Raw genomic sequence first — 14,076 nt, 5'->3', positions numbered from 1 at the left:
ATTGTTGACTACATTAAAACAAAACAAAACAAAACAAAAAAACCTTGAGAATTTTTCCTTCTCACAGCAGCCTTCTCTTTCTAATTTTTGAAACTTCAGCACAGCCTTCCTGGGGAAGGGTGGGGATGGGCATTATCCTGCTAATAGCCAGGTGCCAGACTGCAGTAAACTTGCACTTTGTATAAAATTCACCCCTCTTTCTTTTGGTCTCCTGGCTCATTTTATGATCCAGAGCATCGTGCCTAGACCAAAGTTATTCCTTTGGGTTGTTTATGGTTTGATGTAGCTGATTCTTTTCAAGCCACTCCTGGGCTTGGCTTTGCTTTTGGAGAGGCTGCTCATTTTGATGGATCTAAGCTACCAGAAACTGACGTGTGCTGCATTCAGAAAAGAAGAAAAAGTGAGGCTCAGAATCGTTGTTATGTGTTAGAAAGATGGCAATTAGACTTCCCAAATTTAAAATGACCCTCCTGGAGGAAAGAAAGGAAAGAAGTGAGAGTATTTGACAATCTAAAAGATAGGATTCTGCCTTAAAATGTTATTTTCTACTGGTATTTATTTATAATGTAGAGGCATGTTCTGATGTTGATCCTCCTGAAAGCAACAAAACCAGGTACTGTGCAAATGAAAGTGAATTACCTCCAAGACACAATCTAATGCCAATCTTATCAAGTGAGAAAAAACCCAACCAGCATATGGGTTTTTACTGTTTTGGAAAGAGTTCTCTGTTCCTTAAGGAGATAATTATAATGAAACCATTTATAGTTTTATCATGCTTTATTTCCAGAAAATGCTTTATACTTTATACTGGTGACAGTCTGACTCGGCCATTCTATCCACCTCAAAACAGAATGCAGGTGGGGCACAGTGGCTCACACCTGTAATCCCAGCACTTTTGGAGGCCAAGGTGGGCAGTCGACTTGAGTTCAGGAGTTCAAGACTAGCCTGGCCAACATGGTGAAACGCTGTCTCTACTAAAAATACAAAAATTAGCTGGGCATGTTGGCGGGCGCCTCTAATTCCAGCTACTCAGGAAGCTGAGGCAGGAGAATTGCTTGAACCCGGGAGGCGGAGGATGCAGCGAGCTGAGATTGAGTGAAACTCCATCTCAAAAAAAAAAAAAAAAAAAGAGAGACTGAAATAATAGGGCTAACTTAGTCTACCCTAACTTATTCTCATCTTTTAGGAGATTTTTATAGAATTTTAACAATTATCAGTATCCCTGACCTCAATTTGATGCTGAAAAGTATGCTAGGTAGTAGTAATTTTGAAAGCTATTTGCTTTTCTGTTTGGTTGTAACTCAAATTAGTAAAAACGAACATGGGTTTACTTACTGATACTTGCAAACCTACTATGAATGAATGTAACCCAATATGTTTACAATAATTGTGGGGGCCTTTTTCTGATTATGAAGGTAATGCATGTTTTTTATAAGTAGCAGTGAAATTAGAAAACAAAAAATCACATGTAATCTTATTTCTCAGAGATATGTACAATTAACATTTTAATGTATTTAAATATATTTAAATATAAGGTATTTCCTTATATTTTCTATGATTATACATGAATTTTAGAATAACTTACTCATCTGCTTTCTGGTATAATATCTTTCCAAAGTGAGCACATAGAAGAGGGATCATATTGTACTTTATAAGAAAAAGGCATTTCTAGGTTGTCAGGAAGGGCTTCTAAAGGACCTACTTGTAGGGAACTACAGTCCTTATTAGGAAGTCATCCTCCCTCATGACCAAATGGAAATTTGAAATGAAAATATGAGATCTGGCAAGATGGCCGAATAAGAACAGCTGCGGTCTGCAGCTCCCAGCGAGATCAATGCAGAAGGTGGGTGATTTCTGCATTTCCAGCTGAGGTACCCAGTTCATCGCATTGGGACTAATGCTTAGGCAGGGGGTGCAGCCCACAGAGGGCGAGCAGAAGCAGGGTGGGGCGTCACCTCACTCTGGACATACAAGGAGCCAGGAGACTTCCCTCCCCCAGCCAAGGGAAGCGGTGAGGTACTATGCTACCCAGCCTGGATGCTATGCTTTTCCCATGGTTTTTGCAATCCACAGATCAGGAGATTCCCTCACAAGCCTACACCACCAGGGCTCCGGGTTTCAAGCACAAAACTGGGTGGCAGTTTGGGCAGACACTGAGCTAGCTTCAGGAGTTTTTTTCGTACCCTAGTGGCACCTGGAACCCCAGCAAGACAGAAGCATTCACTCCCCTAGAAAGGGGACTGATGCCAGGGAGCCAAGTGGGCTCACTCAGGGTGTCCCACTCCCATGGAGCCCAGCAAGCTAAGAACCACTGGCTTGAAATTCTCGCTGCCAGCACAGCATTCTGAAGTCGACCTGGGATGATCGAGCTTGTAGGGGGAGGAGTGTCCCCCATTACTGAGGCTTGAGTAGGCAGTTTTCCTCTGACAGTGCTAAGGGGGCCAGGAGGTTTGGACTGGGTGGAATCTACCACAGCGCGGCTAAGTGGCTGTGGGCCAGATTACTTCTCTAGATTCCTCTTCACTGGGCAGGGCATCTCTGAAAGAAAGGAGCCCCAGTCAGGGGCTTGCAGATAAAACTCCCATCTCCTCGGGACAGAGCACTTGGGGAAAGGGGCAACTGTGGGTGCTGCTTCAGCAGACTTAAACTTACCTGCCTGCCGGCTCTGAAGAGAGCAGCTAATCCTAACTAGGAGGATTCTCCCAGCACACTTTGCTAAGGGACAGACTGCCTCCTCAAGTTGGTCCCTGACCCCCGTGCCTCCTGACTGGGAGAGACCTCCCAACAGGAGTCAACAGACACCTCATATAGGAGAGCGCTGGCTGGCATCAGGCTGGTGCCCCTCTGGGATGAAGCTTCCAGAGGAAGGAGCAGGCAGCAATCTTTGCTGATACCCAGGCAAACAGGGTTTGGAGTGGACCTCTGGCAAACTGTAGCAGACCTGCTGAAGAGAGGCCTGACTGTTAGAAGAAAAACTAACAAACAGAAAGTGAAAACATCAACATCAACAAAAAGGACCCCCACACAAAAACCCCATCCAAAGGTCATCAGCTCAAAGATCAAAGGTAGATAAATCCACAAAGATGAGGAAAAACCAGTGCAAAAATGCTGAAAATTCCAAAAACAAGAATGCCTCTTCTCCAAATGATTGCAACTCCTCTCCAGTAAGGGCACAAAACTGGACAGAGAATGAGACTGACAAATTGACAGAAGTAGGCTTTAGAAGGTGGGTAATAACAAACTCCTCCAAGCTGAAGGAGCATGTTCTAACCCAATGCAAGGTTGCTAAGAACCTTGATAAAAAATTACAGGAACTGCTAACTAGAATAACCAGTTTAGAGAGAAGCATAAATGACCTGATGAAGCTGAAAAACACAGCACGAGAACTTCATGAAGCATACACGAGTATCAATACACGAATCAATCAAGCCGGAGAAAGGATATCAGAGATTGGAGATCAACTTACAATACGGCATGAAGACAAGATTAGGAAAAGAAAATACAATAAGGCATGAAGACAAGATTAGGAAAAGAAAAAAGAATGAAAAGGAACATATAAAGCCTCCAAGAAATATGGGACTGTGTGAAAAGACCATACCTACGATTGATGGGTATACATGAAAGTGATGGGGAGAATGGAACCAAGTTGGAAAACACATTTCAGGATATTTTCCAGGAGAACTTCCCCAACTTAGCAAGACAAGCCAACATTCAAATTCAGGAAATACAGAGAACACCACTAAGATACTCTTCAAGAAGGGCAACTCCAAGACATATACTCATCTGATTCACCAAGGTTGAAATGGAGGAAACAAGTTAAGGGCAGCCAGAGAGAAAGGTCAGGTTACCTACAAAGGGAAGCCCATCAGACTAACAGCGGATCTCTCTGCAGAAGCCCTACAAGGCAGAAGAGAGTGGGGGCCAATATTCAACATTCTTAAAAGAATTTTCAACCCAGAATTTCACATCCAGCCAAATTAAGCTTCATAAGTGAAGGAGAAATAAAATCCTTGACAGACAAGCAAATGCTGAAATATTTTGTAACCACCAGGCCTGTTTTACAAGAGCTCCTGAAGGAAGCTCTAAAAATGGAAAGGAAAAACCGATACCAGCCACTGCAAAAACATACCAAATTGTAAAGACCATCGATGCTATGAAGAAACTGCATCAACTAATGTGCAAATTGACCAGCTAGTGTCATGATAACAGGATCATATTCACACATAACAATATTAACCTTAAACATGAATGGGCTAAATGCCCCAATTAAAAGACACGGAGTGGCAAATTGGATAAAGAGTTAAGACCCACCAGTGTGCTGTATTCAGGAGACCCATCTTACGTGCAAAGACACACATAGGCTCAAAATAAAGGGATGGAGAAATATTTACCAAGCAAATGGAAAGCAACCAAAAAGCAGGGGTTGCAATCCTAGTCTCTGATAAAACAGACTTTAAACCAACAAAGATCAAAAAAGACAAAGAAGGGCACTACATAATGGTAAAGGGATCAATGCAACAAGAAGAGCTAACCATCCTAAATATATATGCACCCAATACAGAAGCACCCTGATTCCTAAAACAAGTTCTTAGAGACCTACAAAGAAACTTAGACTCCCACACAGTAACAGTGGGAGACTTTAACACTCCACTGTCAATATTATACAGATCAATGAGGCAGAAAATTAACAAGGATATTCAGGACTTGAACTCAGCTCCGGACCAAGTGGACCTAATAGACATCTACAGAACTCTCCACCCCAAATCAACAGAATATACATTCTTCTCAGCACCACATAGGACTTATTCTAAAATCAACCACATAATTGGAAGTAAAACACTCCTCAGAAAATACAAAAGAACAGAAATCATCACAAACACTCTCTCAGACCACAGTGCAATCAAATTAGAACTCAGGATTAAGAAACTCACTCAAAACTGCACAACTACATGGAAACTGAACAGCCTGCTCCTGAATGACTGCTGGGAAAATAACGAAATTAAGGCAGAAATAAGTAAGTTATTTGAAACCAATGAAAACAAAGACACAACTTACCAGAATATCTGGGACACAGCTAAAACAGTCTTCAGAGGGAAATTTATAGCACTAAAATGCCTGCAAGAGAAAGCGGGAAAGATCTAAAATTGACACTCTAACATCACAATTGAAAGAACTAGAGAAGCGAGAGCAAACAAATTCAAAAGCTGGCAGAAGACAATAAATAACTAAGATCAGAGTAGAACTGAAGGAGATAGAGACAAAAAAAACCTTCAAAAAAATCAATGAATCCAGGAGCTGGTGTTTTGAAAAGATTCACAAAATAGATAGACCGCTAGCCAGACTAACAAAGAAGAAAAGAGAGAAGAATCAAATAGACACAATAAAAAATGATAAAGAGGATATCAGCACTGATCCCACAGAAATACAAACTACCATCAGAGAATGCTATAAACAACTCTATGCAAATAAACTAGAAAATCTAGAAGAAATGGATAAATTTCTGGACACATACACCCTCCCAAGACTAAACCAGGAAGAAGTTGAATCCCTGATTAGACCAATAACAAGTTCTGAAAGTGAGGCAGTAATTAATAGTCTACCAACCAAAAAAAGCCCAGTACCAGATGGATTCACAGCCAAATTCTACCACCAGAGGTACAAAGAGGAGCTGGTACCATTCCTTCTGAAACTATTCCAAACAGTAGAAAAAGAGGGACTCCCCGCTAACTCATTTTATGAGGCCAACATCATCCTGATTCCAAAACCTGGCAGAGACACAATAAAAAAAGAAAATTTCAGGCCAATATCCCTGATGAACATTGATGTGAAAATCCTCAATAAAATACTGGCAAACTGAATCCAGAAGCACATCAAAAAGCTTATCCACCATGTTCAAGTCGGCTTCATCCCTGGAATGCAAGACTGGTTCAACATACACAAATCAATAAACATAATCCATCACATAAACAGAACCAATGACAAAACCACATGATTATCTCAATAGATGCAGAAAAGGCCTTCGATAAAATTCAACACCCCTGCATGCTAAAAACTCAATAAACTAGGTATTGATGGAAACTATCTCAAAATAATAAGAGCTATTTATGACAAACCCACAGCCAATATCATACTGAATGGGCAAAAGCTGGAAGCATTCCCCCTGAAAACTGGCCCAAGACAAGGATGCCCTCTCTCACCACTCCTATTCAACATAGTATTGGAAGTTCTGGCCAGAGCAATCAGGCAAGAGAAATAAATAAAGGGTATTCATATAGGAAGAAAGGAAGATAAATTGTCTCTGTTTGCAGATGACATGATTGTATATTAGAAAACCCCATCATCTCACCCAAAAACTCCTTGAGCTGAGAAACAACTTCAGCAAAGTTTCAGGATACAAAATCAATGTGCACCAATCACAGGTATTTCTATACACCAAAAATAGACAAACAGAGAGCCAAATCATCAGTGAGCTCCCATTCACAATTGCTGCGAAGAAAATAAAATACTTAGCAATACAACTTACATGGGACATGAAGACCTCTTCAAGGAGAACTACAAACCACTGCTCAAGGAAATAAGAGAGGACAGAAACAAATGGAAAAACATTCCATGCTCATGCTCATGGATAGGGAGTATCAATATCATGAAAATAGCTATATTGCTTAAAGTAATTTATAGATGTAGTGCTATTCCCATCAAGCTGCCATTGACTTTCTTCACAGAACTAGGAAAAACTACTTTAAATTTCATATGGAACCAAGAGCCTGTATAGCCACGACAATCCTAAGCAAAAAGAACAAAGCTGGAGGCATCATGCTGCCTGACTTCAAGCTATACTACAGGCTGCAGTAACCAAAACAGCATGGTTCTGATACCAAAAGAGATATATAAACCAATGAAACAGAACAGAGGCCTCAGAAATAACATCACATGTCTACAACCATGTGATCTTTGACAAACCTCACAAAAACAAGCAATGGGGAAAGGATTCCCTATTTAATAAATGGTGCTGGAAAAACTGGTTAGCCATATGCAGAAAACAGAAACTGGACTCCCTCCTTACACCTTATACAAAAATTAACTCAAGATGGTTTACGATTTGAATTTTAAACCTGAAACCATAAAAACCCTAGAAGAAAACCTAGGCAGTACCATTCAGGACATAGGCATGGGCAAAAACTTCACGACTAAAACACCAAAAGCAATTGCAACAAAAGCTAAAATTGACAAATGGGATCTAATTAAACTAAAGAGCTTCTACTCAGCCAAATAAACTACCATCAGAGTGAACAGGCAACTTACAGAATGGGAGAAAATTTTTACAATTTGTCCATCTGACAAAGAGCTAATATCCAGAATCTAAACAAATTTACAAGAAAGAAAACCCATCAAAAACTGGGTGAAGGATATGAACAGACACTTCTCAAAAGAAGACATTCACATAGCCAATAAAGATATGGAAAAAAGCTCATCATCAGTGGTCATTAGAGAAATGCAAATCAAAACCACAATGAGATACCATCTCATGCCAGTTAGAATGGTGATCATTAAAAAGTCGGGAAACAACAGATGGTGGCTAGGCTTTGGAGAAATAGGAACGCTTCTACATTGTTGGTGGGAGTGTAAATTAGTTCAACTTTGTGGAAGACAGTGTGGCAATTGCTCAAGGATCCAGAACTAGAAATACCATTTGACCCAGCCATCCCATTACTGGGTATATACCCAAAGGATTATAAATCATTCTCCTATAAAGTCACATGCACATGTATGTTTATTGCAGCTCTGTTTACAACAGTAAAGACTTGGAACCACCCCAAGTGCCCATCAGTGATAGACTGGATAAAGAAAATGTGGCACGTATGACACCATGGCATACTATGCAGCCATAAAAAAGAATGAGTTCATGTCCTTTGCAGGGACATGGATGAAGCTGGAAACCATCATTCTCAGCAAACTAACACAGAAACAGAAAACCAAACACCTCATGTTCTCACTCATAAGTGGGAGTTGAACAATAAGAACACATGGACACAGGGAGGGGAACATCACACACTGGGGCCTGTTGGGGGATGGGGTGCAATGGGGGAGAGAGCATTAGGACAAATACCGAATGCATGTGGGGCTTAAAACCTAAATGATGGATGCAGCAAACCACCATGGCACATGTATACCTATGTTACAAACCTGCACATTCTGCACATGTATCCCAGAACTTAAAGTAAAATAAAAACAAAAGGAAAGTTGTCCTTCTGGCAATATTTCAGTTTCTAATATGCCCAAGATATTTAAAATGATTGTCACTGAACATACCCTTCATTCATAGAAGGTAAATACGTTTTAATTCTGTATCAAATTGAGAAAAGAGTAGCTGCCCAGTACATATGTTTAAACATGCCTGGGCTTTGCAGGAAAGATTGTCACAGTTGCCTGGGGAGGTCTGCCATGAATATGAGTATGGGAGGGGGCAGTGGGAGCACCAGTACAGAAGTATCACAGACTCTTGACTCCTGAGGAAGGTGAAGGCTCAGATGCACTCAGTACCTCAACTAGGTAAAGAGATGTGAGACATAATAATCCTCAGTCTTTCATTTTGGTTCCTTGATCTGCAAACTGACTACCGAGCAAGTTAACCAACAACCTACTTGGTCAGCAATCAGCTACTGTGCGGGTAGCAACAAGTGTGTCTTGTATTTGAACATTTAACGTGAGAGATAAAGCTGAGGATTTTACACTGATCTTCAAACAATCTTCAATGAATGAATTGGACTTTTGGAGAGATATCAAAATGTAGGCAAACCTCCCATTTCATTTTCTTTATTTTACTACAATTTTAGGTTAAATTAGTGTTTATCTGAGTATGTAAATTGTATATTGATTTAAAAAAGGATTATTTCATTCTGCTGCTCTAGGAGGTTGTATTTGATATTAACTTGGAATTATGTGGGACTTAAATCTTTAAGATGGTATCTCAGAGACTAAAGAAATGAATACGTTAGCACAAATTCTCTTCCCTTCAAGACATGTTTTATTTATTTGTCTCTGCTACAGGTTACAGAATCAGAATGTGCACCAATCCCAACCACCGGTATTGGAGGTGGAGACTACTCCAGGATCTTTGAGAAATGGTCCAGGGGAAGAATCAAACTTCAGAACTTCATCACAGCAGGAAATCAACTGTAGCACGCATATCCCCTCTCCTGGAGGCAGCCCCGAGGGAAGCCCAGTTCTAGATCCCCCAGCGTATCTGGAGCCTAATAGATCAACAAGTAGGAAACATTCAGCTGACCACAAAAATAGCAGAGATGACAGTTTAGATTGGTTTGATTTCATGGCAACTCATCAGAGTGAACCTAAAAACACTGTTCTTGTGTCTCGTCATCCCAAAACATCTGGAGAAAATATGGCTTCAAAGATCTCTAACAGCACATCTCAGGGTAAGGAGAAGAGTGAGCCAGGCCAAAGGAACATAGTGGATGTTGAGTTGCTTCCATCACCAGGAGAGACAGGTGCTCCATGGAGGCCAGACAATGTGGAGGGTAACAAGAAAAAAAGGCTAGCACTAGATTCTGAAGCAGTCTCTGCTGATAAACCAGACTCAGTACTGACTCATCATGTCCCTAGGAACCTGCAGAAGCTGTGCAAGGAGAGGGCCCAGAAGTTGTGCAGAAATAGCACCAGGGTGCCTGCACAGTGCACAGTCCCTTCCCATCCTCAGTCCACTCCTGTACATAGGCCAGACAGAATGCTGGACTCACCCAAAAGAAAGAGACCGAAATCCCTTGCGCAAGTGGAAGAGCCTGCAATTGAAAATGTTAAGCCTCCAGGTTCCCCTGTGGCCAAACTGGCAAAATTTACTTTCAAACAGAAGTCAAAACTGATCCACTCCTTTGAAGATCACGGCCATGTGTCACCTGGTGCAACTAAAATAGTTCATAGTCCTAAAATTTCCCAGCATAGAACAAGAAGAGACGCAGCCCTGCCAGTGAAGCGTCCAGAAAAGTTGACATCTACCCCAGGATACCGTATCTCTGATCAGCTGCAGGATGAGACAAAGGAGGTGTCGCAGCAGCCACCAGAGAAGCACGGACGAAGAGAGAAGGTGATGTGTGCCCCTGAGAAGAGGATTATTCAGCCTGAATTAGAGCTTGGGAACGAGACTGGGTGTGCTCATCTTACTTGTGAGAGAGACAAAGAGGAAGAGGTTTCAGGCAGTAATAAAAGCGGCAAGGTTCATGCCTGCACATTAGCCAAATTGGCAAACTTCTGCTTTACTCCCCCATTGGAATCCAAATCAAAATCCCCTCCTCCTGAAAGGAAGAACCGAGGTGATAGAGGCCCAAGCTCCCCTCCTACAACCACAGCTCCCGTGGGTGTCAGTAAAAGGAAATCTTTTCAGCTCCATAGGTCCACCGAGAAACTGATTGTTTCCAAAGAATCCCTCTTCACTTTACCAGAACTAGGTGATGAAGCATTCGATTGTGACTGGGATGAAGAGATGAGAAAAAAGTCATAATTGGGAAAAGCTTTCTGGTCAAATCTCACCTTCCGCAAATCCACAGAGGACCTTCACGATATCAGTATGGTATTTATAAATGTATAGAACGATTGGCCATATTGAGGATCACTCTGAATACCAGCTTCCCCATAAGGCTTTCTAATATCAGGTTAATCTTCATGACTTAAAAAGTTGTATAATCAGTTGAGGCCAGTGTGATACCAGCAGCTGAGCTGACTTAATTATGCTGTGCTTAATTTTACAAATGGAGTACTTTCTGTTTTTTGTTTGCTGTTTTGTTTTTAAGGGGGAGAGGGTCTTCCCTTGATTAATTTCTTCTTTCATTCACTCAGGAACAAATGCCTAGAAGATATCACTCATAAATCTAACAAGGCAGATGAACTCTTTTTTTACTTGTTTTTTTTTTTTTTTGGTATTTTCACCTGGGATGGGCTAAGTACAGTGAATATAATAATCACTTGGATGATTTGCCAAAATCAGACTATTTTTCTAGTATTATTTTTGTGTTAATTTGTGTGGATCAGGTTAAATGTGACTAACGGTTTTCTTTCTTTGAGAGGCATCCTTACAGTTCCATGGTATTCTTAAAGATCTGGCGGCTGGTCAAACAGTACGTTTCTGAAGTACTGACCTTCTGAGTTGTCCTTTCTTTCTCGAGCCGACATTTTGTGCTTCAGATTCTTTGTTCTCTTGGGGACCTACCTTCAACCAAGTAAAATACTGTGATTAGAAGAAGAGAGAGTATGGGCCAGGCACAGTGGCTCACTCCTGTAGGCCCAGCTACTTGGGAGGCTGAGGCAGGAGGATTGCTTAAGCCCAGGAGTTCAGGGTTACAGTGAGCTGTGGTCACGCCACTGTATTCCAGCCTGGGTGACAGAGCAAGATCCTGTCTCTACAAATAAAATAAATGAAGAAGAGAGAGTATGTGGTAGTCTCAATCAAACATCATGTCTCATCTACCCAGCTGGTTAATATGGAAATGTGATTCCTACTAAGTTGTGATTCACTTGTCTTTAAAACCGAGGAAATTATGTACTGTTTTTGGTAAGAACAGATAACCTCAAGCTTTGTCTTTCTATGTGCTTTTAAAATCACTTATTCCTTTGGATTCTAATAAGGGTTATTAGGATTCTATAATTATGGACTTTCTCTTCTGAAGAGTGAATTTGTAACCTGATTGTTTAATTGTCAAAGGGACTTTCAGACATAGAATACTCAAAACTATATGTATTTTGTTTAATTTTCACTTCGTTAAATTCATGCAAAGAAAACAAATTTAGAAAATCCAATTTTTCTTAAGCATTTAAACATTCTAAAATTCACTAATAGAATTTTCTGAAAAATGTTAAACTGTAAGTAGAAGTTTAGTGTGACTGAGTCTTGAAATGATTGGCCATAATGAGTATCATTCTCTGAAGTTTGAAACACCTTAAACAGCTGATAAAAGATATGCATAAACAATGATTATAAAATGTATTATTTCTGCACCTGTTTAATAACTTCCCAGTATCCTATGATTCTTATTATATTCCTAATCTTTCAGCTTTATTGCTTTCCTGGGTTTCAGTGTTCTTACTAGAACTAAAGGAAAAGGAATGGAAATGGGTTTTTGACCAGTTGAATCTTGATCTGGGCGTGGTCTGATTATTTAGATAAAGGTGACTCAAACCTAAGCCACAGTGTGGAGCTGACTTTTTTTAATGGTAAATTTTTAAGTCCGTTTCTTAGTAATTTTTGTCTGAAACTTGGTATCTTTTGCAGCATTTATGTATTAGGTTTTGCATGGCTGACAGTACCTAATGTATTGGCATGTCATTAGGGTATTTTGATCTGTTATGTTATTCAAAATATTTGTATTATTTATTGGGAATTTTGGTTTTAGAGGTTTCAATTTTAGTGATGAGAGATTTAATTTTCATAGTTACCTTGTCTCTTCAGGACACCGAGTAATTCATATTTTAAATTACATGTTGAATTGTCTGTCTTCCTCGGTCATTGCGTGTGACTGCCGATGCCACCTTCTACCTGGTTATCATTTGTGCCCACCATACATCCTATTATTTGTGCTAATCAATTAACCCATTTTCCATTTTAGTACCGTCTGTCAAGATTTGGCCAAATCACCAGTTCCATATGTTTATTCTTTGGTACTTACCCAGATAGAAATAACTACATACCTAAATATTTTAAATAGACATAATTATTAGAAGAAATAAAATACCCAGTACATATTGAATATCCCTTATCTGAAATGCTTAGGTCTGGAAATGTTTTGGATTTTGGATTTTTTTGGATTTTGGAATATTTGCACTATACTTATACTTAGCCGTTGAGCATTCCAAATCTGAAAATCCAAAATCCAGAATGCCCCAGTGAGCACTTCCTTTGAGCATCATGTCAGTACTCACAAAGTTTTGGATTTGAGATTTTTCGATTAGGGATATTCAACCTGTATAAACATCCTTCTTACTAAAATGTTAAACTTCTATCATGGACTGTTATGTGTTATAACTGCCTCACTGTGCTTATATTTAATGCTCAGTCTCACAGCTTGGTCACAGTCCCTTTATGTTGACCTGAATGTCCTTTTAGCATTCTGATGCTTCTATAAAAGCGTCCGTGCTATCTGAAAACAACAGGATGTTCCATACCCATTTTGATTTCTTCATGCTCCATGTTATGGAATCAGCCATCCCCAACGTACTCTGTTTCCTTCGAAGGTCAGTAGTGTTAGAGACCAAACTCGAGGCCTCAGGTCTCCTATGCAGGAGAGTCACAATGGGCAAAAGTTCTTCCACTGCTGTTGGGTCAAGTTTAGTAGGTTCAGAGATGGAAAATGTTCTGATGTCCTGAGGTCATGTTTTATCCTGCTGTGTCCTACTTTTCTTATAGATGTGATTTCATGATGACTAAAACTTTCTCTTCTATGGTCTTTAATGTGTGTATCAAGGGAAGCACATGGGTTGTCTTGGGGGAATATGAACAGTCTGACAGATCACACTTCTGTTCAATAAAGAGAGGTGTAAAAAATAACCTTTGGCCGGGTGTGGTGGCTCACACCTGTAATCTCTGCACTTTGGGAGGCTGAGGTGGGCAGATCACTTGAGGTCAGGAGTTCGAGACCATTCTGGCCAACGTGGTGAAACCCTGTCTCTACTAAAAATACAAAAATTAGCTGGGCGTGGTGGTGGGTGCCTGTAATCCCAGCTACTCAGAAGGCTGAGGCAGGAGAATCACTTGAACCTGGGAGGCAGAGGTTGCAGTGAGCCAAGATCATGCCACTGCACTCTAGCCTGGGTGACAGAGTAAGACCCTGTCTCAAAAACAAACAAAAACCCTTTAATTCTGAATCAAGTTGCCAAAATATTTTGATTTCAGTCCCAATGTACTTCTTGAAAACATTTTAATAATGTAAAATTATCTAAACACAATAAAAACTATACTTAATTTTATGAGAAGACTAAACCAGAATTTAAATTCTATTGTAACTATATAAGATAATGGAATTTCTGATACTGTAAAAGATTAATTTTCAGTGCATATGTAGTATTCTAAAATTT

The 14,076-nt window shown here is 40.1% G+C and overlaps 1 protein-coding gene across 1 annotated transcript in view; it reads left to right on the top strand.

Moving 5' to 3' along the window:
- Window positions 1–11,870, top strand: part of MCM9 (minichromosome maintenance complex component 9) — a 124,402-nt gene extending 112,532 nt beyond the window's left edge. The window contains exon 13 of the mRNA XM_011980672.1: window positions 9,049–11,870. Within this exon, the coding sequence (XP_011836062.1) occupies window positions 9,049–10,513 (1,465 nt within the window). The 3' untranslated portion in view covers window positions 10,514–11,870. The remainder of the gene's footprint in view (window positions 1–9,048) is intronic.
- Window positions 11,871–14,076: the final 2,206 nt, after the last annotated feature.

Source organism: Mandrillus leucophaeus, unplaced genomic scaffold, assembly GCF_000951045.1.
Source record: "Mandrillus leucophaeus isolate KB7577 unplaced genomic scaffold, Mleu.le_1.0 Scaffold1047, whole genome shotgun sequence".
NCBI classification, from domain to species: domain Eukaryota; kingdom Metazoa; phylum Chordata; class Mammalia; order Primates; family Cercopithecidae; genus Mandrillus; species Mandrillus leucophaeus.
Note: the sequence above shows the minus strand (reverse complement) of the source record. Positions and strands in the feature narration are given on the sequence as shown.